The sequence below is a fragment of the Vigna unguiculata genome, chromosome 7 (genome assembly GCF_037176805.1).
Source record: "Vigna unguiculata cultivar grain cowpea cultivar isolate G323 ecotype 2 chromosome 7, ASM3717680v1, whole genome shotgun sequence".
In the NCBI taxonomy this organism is placed as follows: domain Eukaryota; kingdom Viridiplantae; phylum Streptophyta; class Magnoliopsida; order Fabales; family Fabaceae; genus Vigna; species Vigna unguiculata.
Genome location: NC_140798.1, coordinates 10,395,802 through 10,411,922, shown reverse-complemented (window position 1 = coordinate 10,411,922; position 16,121 = coordinate 10,395,802). Strand labels below are relative to the sequence as shown.

Genomic DNA, 16,121 nt, shown 5'->3' with positions numbered 1-16,121 from the left:
GTCCTGACTCACCTAGAACCCGGCTCACCCGGGTTGAACCCGTGGTGAACTAGGTTGGCTCACCAAGTCGCAAATAAAAGGTCTCACAACTGTTTCACTACAAGAAAATGCTTCATTAGTAACCAATTTTAGTGACCAAAAGTTGTTAGTTACTATAATTATTAATTTAGATACAAGTTTACAAAGTAAAAAAAATCATTTGTTACTAAAATAGTTACTATTATGAATAAAAAAATTATAATTAGTCACTAAATTGGTTTTTAAAATTAGCTACCATAGTTTTGGCTACCAAAGAAAACTGGTCACTGAAAATTAGCTACCTAAGTTTTGGTTACCAAAATAACTTAGTTACTAAATTGCTCTCTAATAATTAGTGACAAATTTAGTGACCAATTATAGTTTTTTATTTATATTAGTGACTATTTTAGTAACCAATTAATTTTGTAAAGTGGTATCTAAATTGGTCACTATAGTGACTAACAACTTTTAGTCACTAAAACTAGTTACTAATAAAACATTTTCTTGTAATGTTTTTTGTTAAGTTGGGACTTTCCATTTTGGTCATGTTAAGTTTTTTTTTTTAGTCAACACATAGATAATTTATATTTTTGTGATTTTGGTTTGTATTTAGATTGTATTAAAGTTTATTTAGATTTTAATTAGAATTATAATTTAGTTTTGATTGAAAAATAAATAGAAAAATTATATTTTTTTAATTAAGTGAGTCCGTGAACTAATCCGTTCAACCTACCAACCCATAGTGTATAAAATCGAATTCGAATATTTTTGACTGAAGCTGAGTTACCCGTTTTGAACTTCGTGGCTGATAAAAGTGGTTGATGATACAATTTAAGTTTATATGCAATGCAACTAACATAAAGGATTAGCCTAATATCATATCTCTGCAATCATGAGTAGAATTAGTGGGAATATTTGGAGCCATTTATGTCTTATCATGTCCTGCTATTTTTAGGTTATAAGAATACAAGGGCTATTTTTCTTTTTCTATTGTTTGTAGTTGCTTAATAAACAATCCATTAGACACTTTTTTTTAATATATATGTCAGAGTATTAATTAACTCCATTAAAAAAATCTAAATGCATACATGCATACATTTTTTATTATAGTTTATTTCATAGTGAACATCATTATTTAAATACACTTTATTCTTTAAAAAAAGAAAAAACTGGAAAAATCATAAAAAATGCATTATGAATTATACTTCGTTATTTTGTGCATTTACTGTAGTACCCTTATTCATGAAACACTTTGAATACCTTCAGGTTCTTCAATAGTCTATCTGAAAATATATTTTACATATCTTGCTTCCATAAGATTATAATCATGGTCTTAATAGTGGTTTACCAATTAAGTAATTTAAAACTACTTTTTCATAATTATGTTTCAGATTAAATATCCTGCAGCCTCTTTTGAATTATGTATTCTGAAGCTATATTTCAAATTCTGAATCATTATATCATGAAGGTGGTAGAAGAAAATATAGATAAAAGTGCCCATTTTGTTATTATGGAATAGAGGAAGAAAGTAATGGGTTTTTGAGAGAAATTTATTACACAATACAACATAAATGAGGCTGAATCCGATAAAAAAAAATTAATATGTTTCCTAATTCAAAATTTTAAAACAATAAATTATAATTTTTTTTATAAAGTGCTCAACTTTTTTCTCTCATCAATATTCAACTTAAACTCATTATTATTCTTTAGACAGTGAAAAAGAAGGTCCCATTTTCCTTTTCACCATAATATTATTCCCTTCACCAAACAACTCATTATTGAGGCGTGAACTTAATTCGTTCAACCATTTTTTTTTTCATTTTGATTGAAACTAACAAATGAGGTATCTGTCACTGTTTTTATTCTTTACCACTTAAACAATTGCAAGTGTGAAGGACAAACTCTAGAAAATGCTCACCAACAAAAATGACTGAAAATCTTTACTATTATTAAAATATCCGAACAAGAACAAATAAAGCAAGGTGTTCACATAAAAACTGAAAATTTTTCCACCTCAAACTCACATGGTTTAGTCATAAATCCAAACACGAAAACCTAAATAAAAACAAAAAATCTATACAACGGTGACAGATAATGCAAGAGTATGCTTGTACACGATTTCTGCCACCGAAAGCAAGTGTTGGACTTTCAAATTTTGTTCATACCACAGTTATTTTCGCAAAGTAAAATGAGATTAATGTGAACAAAAGAAGCATAGCTACATTTTCAAGGTACGAGATCATTGATTAACACAAAAAGAACGTAAATGAACTTATGGGTCCTTAAAATCTCAACATGAACTTTGAAAGACCAATTTTTTCACTGAATAAAGGTAAACCATTGAACATACATCATTTGGTGTTGATTTTATCAGCTTCTTGAGCGATGTTTGTTGGAAGATTCTGTGGTGTGTCTGGTTCAACTCTGAACTTTTGATAAATGTCACCTTTGTAAAATTTTCTGGTCCTTAACACCAGAATGAAGGAAACAAAGCACCCAACCAAGGTAAAAGCAGTGATTATGATGAAAGCCATTTTATAGCATTGCACTCCCAAGCAAGTTAAGTCCTTTCCCGTTTGCCTTGTGAGTCCCTTCATCTTCAACTGCTTCAAAGCCTCTCTATCGTACAAAAAACCAGTGACTTTCACATTCAGAATGTAAGATCCAACAGGGCTTGCAACAGCACCTAAATTGTACAAAGTTGAGTAGTATTTGAGGCCGAATATTTCAGAGATGATGGCGAACATTAAGGGCCACATGGCCCCAAAGCAGAAGCCAATAATGACCGAAGAGAAATAAAGTGAGTTTGGGATACCAAAAGCGATTAGAATATGGCCAACACAGGAGAGAAGCATGACTAGAGTGAGGAGTAAGGGACGGGGGAATTTGTATTTGGCTAACAAAAATTCTGAGGCAAACCCAGAAGATGCTCTTCCTAGATAATTCCATATGCTCACAAGAGACACAAAAGTTGTGAGGCTCTTTTTGGGGTACCCCAGAGAGTTTCCAATCTGCCCCAGATTGTCAAGAGCCGTCAATGTTCCTCCCACACCAAACACTGATGCTATGAACAGAATCAACATGTCAATGCTGAAAATAGCTTGGAAGATGGTGTAGTCCTCACCCCTTTTTGGAGGTTTGAAAACGTTCTTTAAACATGAGTTGGTTTTCCCTTCCAAATGAGAAGAGGCAGCACCATGTGCTTCTTCTGCCTCTGGCAATTCAATAACTGAGGCAACAACATCTGCATGATCAGTGAAGTTTTGGTTCTGGTTCTGGTTCTGGTTCAGGTTCTGGTTCTGGTTCTTCCAAAGTCTGAACTCTTCTTTGAACACAATAACAAGTGGGAGAAGAAGCAAGAGAAGAACCATTATGCCATCAACTATGTACTCCACCCTTGTGAAACTCAACCTGTTTTGTATAACTATCAACACCATGAGAAATCCTGCAACCCCAAGTGAAATATAAAGAAGTTGGTAGAAAACCTTGATCTCTCTGGGTTGTGGGGTGATACTCAACACCCTAACTGTTGGAAGGAAAATGAAGGAAACTGCAGCAGGAAGCCAACCAATGAGGAATATAAGAGTTTTGGAGTTGTCACCATAGAAAGCATGGTATAGCTGAGTGAAAATAGCACCACTCAGACCCACATAACCCTTCAGAAGACCAATAACACTTCCACGGCTTCTTGGGAAGCTTTGGACACAGTTCACCAAAGCACCAGTGTTAGCAAAAGACTGAGAATTAGCACCAATGTAAAAGTAGAGACACATTTGCCAGAGTTGGGGTTTGGCAATGCGTGAAGTGACAGAGAGCCATATCATGAAGTAGCCAACAAAGTTCATAGTGGCTCCCATGGCTAGAATAACCCATGGGGGGCTTACCTCATTGATCAACCCAGAGAAAATTCCAAGGTTGGCACCAAGGTCCTTGAAGAAGCTTATCAAGTTCAGCGTGGATTGGTCATACCCCAGAGAGGTTTTTACCTCGTTGGAGTACAAACCAAACATGTATGTCGCCCCTGAAACCGCCATGATGAGACACGAGGCAAAGATCATGAACCAACGACCTGTGATAACATGGTGTATGAAGGCCTTGGTTTTTGTTAGCTCTTCTTCCACTGCCATTTTTCGAGGAAACTCACCAACCTAACACTCTTTTTGGTTGTGGATTTAGAACCACGCTTATGTATATATTGTGCACGGAGCTTAACTTTGAGTATGGGATAAGAACATGGAGGATGCAATAATATGCTGTATGATTAAACGTTAAAGTCAGTTTGTGGTAACTAGATTCTCCACCAAAAGTGGAACCAGATTCAAATCCTTAGGGGAAGAAATTGTGCATGATTTGAGACTATGACAAGCACTAAAAGATGCTAATTGAACCAGCCATTGAGGGAAGAGAAGGGATTCTATAAGAAACTCTGGGAATATGAGGAATTCAAAAGAACATGGTATTCTTCAGTTTATAGTCGTGTGTTAAAACAGGGGATATAGGTGTAAAGCTGCATATTTTTTGTGGCTGAAAGTGAAAACAGTGCTGGTAGTGTAAACTAATCATTGGGTTTTGATTGATTTTCCTTCTGATACCTGTGTTGTTTTGAAATGATTGATTAGTGTAAACTAATGAATCTTGAATTGCCATTTGTTACAAGTTTTGGAGGAATCTGAGTATAAAGGAGAAACAAAGCTGGTAGTGTCATGTCATTTACCAGAAATTATCAAACGAGTTTGTATCACATTTTGGTAAATTTGGGATAATTTTTACATGATCACGTGCTTATGATTAAGCTCTTTTTCATTTGATGATGTAATCGAAGAATAATATTAGTATAATTTTTCTTGTAACCAATAAAATTCTTAAAAGATAAACTTTGAGTCTTATTTAATATTACAAAAGCACACCTACTTCTGTTCTATAAGTTAATTTTATATTTGGTGTAGGTTTTTCAACAAAAAGTAAAGGTTAGGACAAATCCTATATTATACCTTTATTGTTTATTGAATTTCATCAACGTTTATGGCTTTAGAATCTTCTAAATAACAGATATGTTGTGACTTGTAAAATTCTTGAAATTAAAATGTGTTTATATTAATATTGTTCCTGATTTAAACCGTTTTTTTTTTAAAAGGATATTGTTTGATTTTGTAACGAGAAGTATAGCATTATTGTTATATAATTAATATTGAATAGATATTGCCATGCCTTATAATGTAGAAGGAGGATACATTAATTGGCAAGAAAAAAAGTCACAACTTCAAATAATTAAGGATGTTTATAATAATAATAATAATAATAATAATCATACAAAAATTGTGAATTTGAAGAACTTTGACTATCTAAAACGAAAACATCCAAAGATATCTTTGGAAATGAAAATTCAATAAAGAAATAGAGAAAAAGTGACATAGGTATTAAGTTCCAATTGGCCTGATTCACTGAAGAAGTAAAACCACAGTGGTGAGTAATTGCAAAAAGAGCGTAAAAGTCAACTTTTTGTTTTGTTTCTTTTGTACGTGAACAAAAGTAGCGTCAGATTGAAGATCATTATTTTCTTAGAAGTTTTGTTTTTTGTTATCAGAGAGCCCACATGGTATATATTTGTCCTAACAGAACACAGTCATGTGATTGCATTGGTAACAAGATTCCAATGTTAAACATGTTTTTCAAAATACAAAACTTAAATACCGAACCAGGTGAGACAAAGTATCTTCATGTGATCAATAGTTCATTCAAACACGACAAATAACAATAACAGTAATAACAACTGTGTCTTCTGAAAAATCCCTCTCATTATTTACTAATAATTTACTATCTCACATAAATGGTATTTCATGTGAAACGAATGCCAAATATATACTTGCATAGATGATGTTGACAAACTGAAGACAACAGAATAGAAGAAGGCTACATACTGTATTTATATAATTTTTTAGTAGAATACAAAATAAGCCTAAAGAAAACGCAATAAAATAATTCACGCCGTAAAACTATCAGGAAAACAATAATATATTTTAAGAATTATTTTACGCATATATTCTAATTGTGAAAATTTGTTCAGTAAAATTTTGGCTATAAAGACTCCTAAATCGTCTCAGTATTCTAAATCGTCTAGGATATGATTCGGTAATTTATTTACTCTATTAGGTATCATTAGTACAAAGCAATTCTGTTAGGTGGATTTATTATGCCGGTTATAATTCATCCGGCATAATAAATGATATAGTGGCAAAAATATAAATATGATAAGATATTTGATATTGGTTGTCATTATAACTGATATAAAAAGTGGACGTGGTGACATTTTCATAATAAAATAGAATGATTTTTATGTTTGTTGTACCTAGAGCCAACATAAAAAGTGAGCACATATATTATTTTAAATTTAAAAATAGATACTATGTCGGTTTTTTACTATAACTAACATAAAATCTTTAATTTTCATCTTTTGCTTCTCCTCTTCACACTGCACTTCACTATTCTACTTGCACCATTCTCCTCCCTTGCACTGCTCTCCCTCCTGTGGCTCTTGTCTTCTCCTTTTCATTGCACTTGGTTGTTGCTCTAGTCTTCTTCTCGTCGATGGCCACTTTCGTTCTTGCATGGGTCTCTCTCGCTCTCCACACACTAGTTTTAGGGTTTGGGTATTTCCTATCTCAAAGGCACTCCATAAGTTTCATTTTTTGTCGTAGTGGTCTCGTTGTTATCCTATGTTGTTGTCTTCTCCCTCTCCCTCACTTTGTTTCACTTATTCTAATTTCCAAATTAGGAATTTTTATTTATGAAATTAGTTATGTGATAGCATATGAGTACTTGGCTATTTTTATGTCTATTGATTATGAAATCATTTGTCAAACACAACAACGAAGAGGCGGATGAAGCGGAGAAGGGAGTGCACAGCAACAACAATGTTAAGGGTTTGAAAATAACAAGCAACGGTGGAATTAGGGTTTCATGAAAAATTTGGGAGCAGGACTTTCTATGCCAACTATGTATAAAACCAACATAAAAAGTTGAAACATTTTATACCAGCTACATCTATGTTGGTTCCAAAAAAAACATAGAAAGTCTTTTTTAACCAACAAAAGTCTTCCCTACATTAGTGCATAAACCATATGGTTAAATCATATAAGTAACTTTCCACTTCAGTGATAAAAATATTATTCACGTGTCTTCTCATTAGTCTAGGCATGTTTCTTGTGTGTTAGTTACAACAATATTGTATAAATAAAACTTTTGTATCATTAGATGAAATTAACATTTGAATTGTAATTGAGGAACAATTTGTTGTAGAGAAATTGTAAGTTGTAATATCAAACTATATTAAATTCTTGCCTAGATATAAATTGAAGTTTGTTAATCATGAAGGCGTGACCAACCATACCACCTCCTTAGAAGCTCCCTCAAGAAGGATCACTAGAAGCATGTCTAGAGGGGAGTCTTCTATTCCATTACCTTTATCTTTGTTTTGCATCACTTTAGTTTGAATTCCCTAAGTTGGTATCTAGTTGACTTATTTTGGTTGACTTGTTGACTTTGACCCAAAATTGACCTTTGACCCTTAGATTAACTTAAACCAACATGCTAATCTTTGTTTGTCTTGTTTTGTAGGCAATTTAAGAGAAAGTAGAGCATGCTAGGTGGCACATGGTGATTGGAGCACATGGATGATGTGGAAGAGAGAGGAAAGCAAAAAACATAAAGTAAAAGCAAAAGTAGACATATACCTTGGCTCCTTTTGCCTTTTTGGTTTATTCCTTAGAAGGCTACTTGGTCTCCTTCCTCTTTTGGCCTAGAATCCTCATGGAAATGCATCCACCAACCACCTTCCTTCACTTGGCCGAGAATTACCCTAGCTTAGGTTTTTAGGGTTTGTTAGTTAGTCCTTTTCATGTTTTTGTATTTGCTAAAGGACCCCTATGAACTCCTATTTAAAGGGTATTCCTTGTCTTGTAAAAGGATTGATCATTTGTTGCTATAAACTTTGTGTTTCAACCATCTCTTTGCCGTGAGCTCTCCTTCCTAGAAGTGAACTCACCTTTGCCTTATCTTGCTTGCAAGTGGCGACACCATCACTCATCTCTAGGGTTTGGTTGGCTTAGATCCCCTATGAGTGGCGTGCTTCTTCCATTGTTCATCTTCTATGCTTTCCATTTTTATTGTTTCTTCTTTCATTTTGCTCTTTAAGTGTTGTTATTTCCGTGTGTATTTAACCTTGAATCCAACTCTCTTCTTCCTTTCATGAGCTTGAGAAATGAACATTCACATCTAGATAGCTTGCTATCTTAATGTCCAGTGGGAATTTTCAAAAAGCTTTCTTAAACAACTTCACCATATTCATAACTCTAAAAGAAAACAAGATAATCCTTCATCAATTAATACTTTGAATCATGCTAATTTATGTGTGTGATTCTTTGTTGTTCTTCCTCTTACATTCATCTTCCATTGTCTTCATTTGCGAGTTTATGCATAATCGTTCCTTTGTTTGTGTTGGTAAATGCTTCTAAAGTTAATTTATCTATGTTATATCCTTACACTAATAGATTGGATTTAATTGTTAATGTGAATTATGAAAGTAGATATATAAGTTTGCAACTCTTTATCACATCTACATAAATATAATGTTTTGGTTTGTATTGGAGTATTATCATAAAAAAAACATATCTCTAGTATTATCCTCTATGATTTTTGTGGTGATAGGCCCAACCAGTCGGCCCAATGCCATATTGGATGTTTCGTGAGGAGAAATAGTATATCGACTTAAGATGTCATTTAGATAGTAAAGGGGATTAAAGAGATTGGTCGGATAACGGAGGATAGGTAATAAAAAAGAGTAACAATTAAACATTAAGAGGATAAACGAGCTAAAAAGGACTAAAGGAGAGTGGAAAAAGAATAACATTTAGTCGAGGAGGAGAGAACACTTTAAATGCTTTAGCTGATCGAACTAATAGGACACCGGTCTTTTTGGCAAGAAAATTTTAATGCCCATCATGGGATAGGTAAAAGCTAGTCCTAGATAACAAATTTTGAGAGAAAAAAAAAGTAAGAATGTCTGAAGCATCGAATCCCCCTCATCCCTCAATGGAGTAGTTGATGGAGATGATTGTTGATCTAAGGAGACAAAATGTGGAAGTCCAACTAAGGGTTGAGGAAAAATGTTTCGTGCCCAAAGGTTGATAGGTGGAGGGAGTGATGCTGCCAGATGCAAAATGTTCACAGGAACTACTAATCTATAGTTCCATTAAAAGAAAGAATCTTTAATTGAAACGGTAAATTTCTGGAAATATTTTAAAGTATTAATTTTTATTAATGAAACAAATTCACCCTCTTCTTGATTTTTGTCCACACGCGAACATTCCGCTACGTGATTCTAACAATTGGTATTAGATCTTGCTTTCTTAGTCATTCAAATTTTTTCAAAAATGGTTGGACAAACCCAAACTTTTGTAAAGGGCGCCTTTATTAACAAACCTCCTATTTTTGTCTGTGAAAATTATCCTTTTGGGAAAGTCAGAATGCAAACTTTTTAGAGTCTATTGGTAGTATTTGAGATGTTGTTTTAAATGGCCTTTTTGTTCCTACTATTAGTGTCAGTGATGTGCAGGAACCAAAGCCCTCTTTGCAATGGACTCCGGAAGAAAATAGAAGGAGTCAATATGATGTTAAGGCTAGAAATATAATTTCATCTGCTTTAACTCTTGATGAATTTTATAGAATTTCAATTAGTGCAAGTGCTCAAGAAATGTGGGAGATTTAAGAGTAACCCATGAAGAAATAGATAATGTGAAGCTTGCTAGGAAGAACTCGTTAATTAAAGAGTACGAGATGTTTTAGATCCTCCAAGGGGAAACAATATACAATGTGTAGGAAAGATTCCACCCACGTCGTCAATCATATCTTTAGGTTAGGTAAAAATTTTGACACTGATGATGATGAAAATTATGATGAACTGTATTCTGCATTTTAAAATTATATCATGCATATGAAAAATTAATTTCTTTTTGACAGTAAATTAAAATCAGAACATTAAGCTTTGCAAAATCTTTGGAAGAAGAAGAAATTTGAAAAAGCAAAGTTTCAATTTTAAAAGATGGTAGAAATGTATCTGTTGAATGTGAATGTTGCAAGGAGCATGAATTGAAAATTGCTAATCTTGAAAAATTAACTACAAATGCTTCTAAAATTAAAAATGTTGAAAATCCAAATTTTAAGAAAAAAATTCAAATAACATCAAGCAAGCTCTTAAGAATAAAAATAAAAGAACTCTCAGGGTATGGGTAGAGAAAAGGAGCTACTCATTCTAGGAATATAAACGGTGAAAGATGTTTTTATTGTGTGAAAAATGGGCACACTTCAAATAATTGTAGAATCAAACATTTTGATGTTCCTAATGGAAGATGTGCTTGGATTCCTATTATAAAGTAATTTGCACCAAACCTCAAAGGACCTAGATAAGTTTTTTGAGACCAAATTTTTTCTTCTATTCTATAAGTTATTTTCAAAATCAAGAACATCTCTATGGTATCCTAGTGAGTTCTATGATCTTAGAAAAGTTTTAGGTATATTTGATGTTAGTAATGTGTCTTAAACTGTGAAGAATAATCATTTTTATTGTTTTTCGGAAATCATCATGCAAATAATTGATTATTTCAAGTCATAATCGATTATCATTATGAAATAATCGATTATTTTTAAAAATAATTGATTATCTGAGATTTTGGAAATTTTTTGGAAAAATTGATGAACTAATAATCGATTATCATTAGATATAATCGATTATCCCAGAAGCTGAATACGAAAATTCAAATTTTTTACCGTTTAAATCAATTTTTCAAATATTTAGACTGTTGGCATTTTTAAATGGAAATTAAAGAGTTAAGGATAATTTTTTTATGATGTGATCTTCTCTTATTTAAATAAACTATTGTTTTCTCTAAACTTTAGAGTCTTAAATAATCTTAAGATTTATGGGAAGTACTTATTCTAGAAAGTTTTGTTTTATCAAAAAGAAGAAATATTACATGTAAAGGTAGTTTATGTCAAACTATTTTTTACCATAGAAAGCAGGAGAAAATTGAAGTATTTATTCTGAAAGTCTTAATTAAGAGGGAGTTCAATTTTATTAAGTTATTTGATTTAAAGAAGATTGTCTAAAGAATTTTTTTTTTTATCGTGATCCAAAAGGAAAAAATATATGTGTTGATATCTTATGACAACTTGCAGAAAAACAATATTTTATAATTTAAATCGAGAAAAATAATATTGCAAAAGTAAACTTTTTTTTTTCCATTTTTAATTTATTGAATAATAGAAAGTTTTAAATGATAGAAATATCGAGGTCATAGGATGCCGAAAACATACACAGCGTGTTTTATTTGAGTTTTTGCAAGTGTTGTTTTAATGTAAGGAAAAACATTTGATAAGGAGTGGTGTATTCTAGAATAGGAATCTCTTACACAAATTTGGATCAGAAAAGAAGAACACTCGGATCAAACAAAACTATGATCTAAGTAGAAGGTACTAAGTTTCATAAGAATTTCAAGTATTGTTATCTTTGTAGAACCGTGTTGAAAAGTGACAGCCGAATATTGATCATGTTAAAGATAATGCCTGCATTTTGCACCCAGCCTTATCAATACATTATTTTATTTTTTTCTGTTACACAATTACAGTCAGATAAAGATGAACCTACCCTCTAGAGAAGAACATTTCTTTAAAAATATAAGTGAATTTGCTTTAAGTATTATTAGATGTATAAAAGAGTGAATCAAAGGTTTTATTTATAAAGCTCTTAAAACACATATAAAAGTTAATTAAGACATTTAATCAATTATTGGTAATTGAATATTTTCAATACAATTTAAAAATCAGTTAAAACCCTTTTTGTTTTAAGGCTTAAATACCTTTTTGGTCCTCATTTTCGTAGTGTTTGTTACGAATGGTCCTCATTTTCACAAAATGTTTAAAATGGTCCTAATTTTTATCGAATGTTTAGAATGGTCCTCATTTTCGCAATTCGTGTTTTATTTGGTCCTTTTCTGTAACGTCGTTTAAATCATTAACGGAGCATTGTACATGTGGCACGATTTGTATTAGAGTGTATTACGTGTACTGTACAGGTGGCTTAATTAGATATTTGGGGATAAATAAGTGAGCTAGGGTTTTGGTAGGGAATGTTTGGGCAGTTGGTGAGTTTTGGCAATCTTGTTCCTCCATTCCCAATTGGTATTGCTGCAATCTTCTTCTTCCTGCAATCTCATTATATAGGTATATTACGGTCCCAATCTTCTTCCTTTACCTCTGGTTGTAATCGTTGGAGGCAACCGTGTTGTATCACTTCGTGCACTAATGGTGGTTCAACGAGAAACGAATTAACCCCGATTTGTAGTTGCAGAGAGATGGCTACTTTGAGGATGGCAAGAACTCCAAAGAATATTGGTAGAAAATTTTGGGTACAATCTATTTTTATTTTTGTGTTAATAATAAATTGGTTTTAATTTTTGGTTTATTGATTTACAGAGTGGTGGTTCTAATAATGTGGGCTGCAACTTTTTCAAATGGTGGTGTTGATGAAAAGGATGTCATCATCATGACACAAATGAGGTAGATTAATGATTTGGAAAAGGATGTCCACTTCAATTTCACCTTCCACTTCAACATCACTATTCAGACCACTGGCATCCCCAATCTCTACTTCAACAGCCTCTTCATGGGCCTCTACTTCACCACCATGGTGGACAATAACATTGAACCTATCATCACTCATTGCCCTAAAGTAAATTAAATAGATAAAAAATATGTATTATTAAGCCTACTTTAACGCAATGGGGGACCACTGCTACAATCAATTACAAATAAAATAATGGAAACCATTACACCAACATCGACAACCGACAAACAAACCAACTAAAATAATACCCCACTGAACCCCACCTACAGACACAAACTACACAAAATCATGGAAGTAATTTAGAAACCATGCAGAACATCACAACAATCGAAAGACAAACAAACCCAAAAATAGAATTACGGAAACCCTAACCCACGAGCAAACACAACCCAGAAAACCCTGAACCCACTTACCTCGTTGATGATGATTAACTAGAAAATTGAAATGAAGAGTGCAACTGCAATCCAATGATGAAATGGCAAGTATTAGCTGCTTCCTCTGCAAATCTGAACTCAAGAAAGACGAAGATAAAGAAATTTCCCTAATTGCAAAATTTCCCCTAAATTGAAAAATTAACGTTAATTAGCCACACGTAACACACCCTAATACAAACCGTGCCACCTGTACAATGTTCCGTTAATGATTTAAACGGCGTTACAGAAAAGGACCAAATAAAACACGAATTGCGAAAATGAGGACCATTCTAAACATTAGGTAAAAATGAGGACATTTTAAATATTCTGTGAAAATGAGGATCATCCGCAACAAACACTACAAAAATGAAGACCAAAAAGGTATTTAAGCCTTGTTTTAATTAATTATTACACAGGTTAATTCATTATTTTAGCTTTTCATTTATTTTGTAAAACAAAAGTTAATTGATAATTCAAGAATTTATAAATCTATTAATTTCTATTCTAAAACACATTCATTCAATCTTTGCTTTAATCGATTAACAAAATATATAATCAATTATTTTGTTCTCAACTATCTCAAGAACAGTGTAATCAATTATTTAAAACCTTTGTTGATTAATACATTGATATAACCTCTATCACATCTTTTTATTTTTTCCATAAAAAATTCTATTTATTAATTTTAAGATTGGTATAAAAGACTCACAAACACATAAAATGAAAGTTATAACTCTCGACATATCTTCAACTTAAAAACATCATCATCAAAACAATTTCACTTAAGACTTGGCGAGAGTATCATTAATAGTGAATGGAATAGTATCTACAAGAACAAAGGTCCACAATTTGGGTTTTGAAATTCCAGATTTTGCATGAGTTTTCATAGGGTGAACATTTTAAGGGGAAGTTATAAATGAAGAAGAGATAGAGGGAAGAGAAAAAGATAAAACTTAAGGTATATTAGAATGTGTAGTAATGGGGAGAGAGATAATGGACGAGGATTCATTTCTATCAGGATGAGAAGAAATGAGATCGGTAGAATGAATGACAGTAGGTATATCAGAGGTAGAAGAAGTATTATGTAAAACATCTAGATTAGATAAAAGGGGAAAGAATCATAAAAGGAGACAAATAAAGATAGATGTCTCAGTAAAGGATGAGTGTGGCTCAAACAGATTAGGAGTGTGTTTATAAGGAAAATATTGTTCATTAAAGAGAACATTCCTAAAAATATATATTTTTTCCAGATGGGTGCAAACAAGCATATAACCTTTATGATTAGAATTGAGCCCTATAAAAAAGACATGCATAAGATTTGTAGGAAAATTTATGACTATTAAAAGGTTGAAGTAAAGGAAAACAAGTCCAGTCAAACACACAAAACATGTTATAATCATATGGTTTTCCATAAAGCATATAATATGGTGTTTTATGATGTAACACAGGCGTAGGGATGTGGTAGTAAGAAAAGTGTGACCCTAATATTTCAAAGGGAGAGATGCATGAGTAAGAATGCTTAATCCTATTTCAACTATATGATTGTGTTTGCGTTCAATGGAACCATTTTATTGGTGTGAATGCAGACATATCAATTGGGGTTATCTGCTAACAACAACATGAAATCGCTCAAACTTTAAAAACTCAAGAGCATTGTCTGTTTGAATGGATTTGATTTTAGTTCCTAGTTGTTTTTCAACTAAGGCTTTAAAGTGTAAAAACATGGTGAAGATATGTGATTTTGAATGTAATAGATAAATCCATGCATATTTGGAATACGCATATAAAAACTAATGTAATATCTATCACCATTCATAGAACATACACCAAAAGGACCCTATATGTCAATGTATATCAGTTCTAAAGGTTGAGTGCATCAATTATTAGATTCGAGAAATGGTAAAACTTGGTAACACTACAAAAAGTAACAATGTTAGGAATAGAAATATTGTAATTATGTAAAACTTGCTTAATGACTTGATGAGAAGCATGACCCATGACAGTATGCCAAGTATGGTATATAATAATGGGAATGTGTAGAGTGGTAAAATGCATTGAAGGGGAGTCAAAATGTTGTAGCGAGGGGAAATCATAGATCCCATCTTTAAGAAAGATGAAAAGAGATAAGCTAAAAATGTTATTATGATCAATAGTATCTATTATGGAGAAAGCAAAAGTAATATATAGTTATGCATGCAGGTGTAACTGCTCGAGCCAAAGAAACTAACTACTAAGATGAGGTTTGTTAACATCCCCTATTCCAAAACCTACCCAGACCACTTCCTAGGTTATCAATTTTTTTTTCTGTTACCTTATGTTTCAAAGTTTTGATTTTTACCCCTTATAGAGTGACATCAACCAAAGATAGAGGGGAATGATGGAGGGAGGAAAAAAAAGACTCTTTTATCTGTTTTGCTACTCTAATAACCAATTAATTCCAAATGGGACTTTTTGTTATTGTTATGGAAATAGATGTTTTAACTTAGATTGCTTGATGTATTCTGTAACACCCCTAAGAATATTATTTTTAAATAATTTATAAATGAATAAATAAAATGAAATAAAACACCATAATATTATTAAAACCTCATTTATAATCACCTGTTCTCAAAACGTGGGAAAATTAAAACCATGTAATCGTATACCTTAAAAAAAATCCAAGGATAACAATTATTACATCTCATAAAACGACTAACTACAAACTGTTTGAAAACAAGAAAATGTCCAATTCATAAAGTCTTCAAAAATTCCCCATGTAGTCCCGCTCTCTGTACTCATGCATCTCCTGGCTCACCTGTCAAATCATCTACTCCCGGATAACAAGTTATCCGATCATCGCCATACACAAACAGATAGGGTGAGCTATGCACATATATACATATAAAATAAATATGACACCCATTCCCAGAATTAAGTCATACGTAAGTATTCCATTATTTCGAATTACCCAACCCCTGATCTCATAGTCCTTCATGAGTCATATGCATGTATCTAGGTCTTGGCACTATACTGTG

At 32.4% G+C, this 16,121-nt stretch overlaps 1 protein-coding gene across 1 annotated transcript; it reads right to left on the bottom strand.

Annotated features, from left to right (window-relative positions):
* Positions 1 to 2,218: 2,218 nt before the first annotated feature.
* Positions 2,219 to 4,690, bottom strand: LOC114189472 (protein NUCLEAR FUSION DEFECTIVE 4-like). Its single transcript, XM_085675416.1, has one exon. The coding sequence runs from the start codon at positions 4,143 to 4,145 to the stop codon at positions 2,370 to 2,372; it is 1,776 nt and encodes a 591-aa protein (XP_085531542.1). The 5' UTR covers positions 4,146 to 4,690; the 3' UTR covers positions 2,219 to 2,369.
* Positions 4,691 to 16,121: the final 11,431 nt, after the last annotated feature.

What these genes read in the sequence shown, in the direction of transcription:
- LOC114189472 (XM_085675416.1), bottom strand. Translation starts at nt 4,145, where the DNA reads ATGGCAGTGGAAGAAGAGCTAACAAAAACCAAGGCCTTCATACACCAT.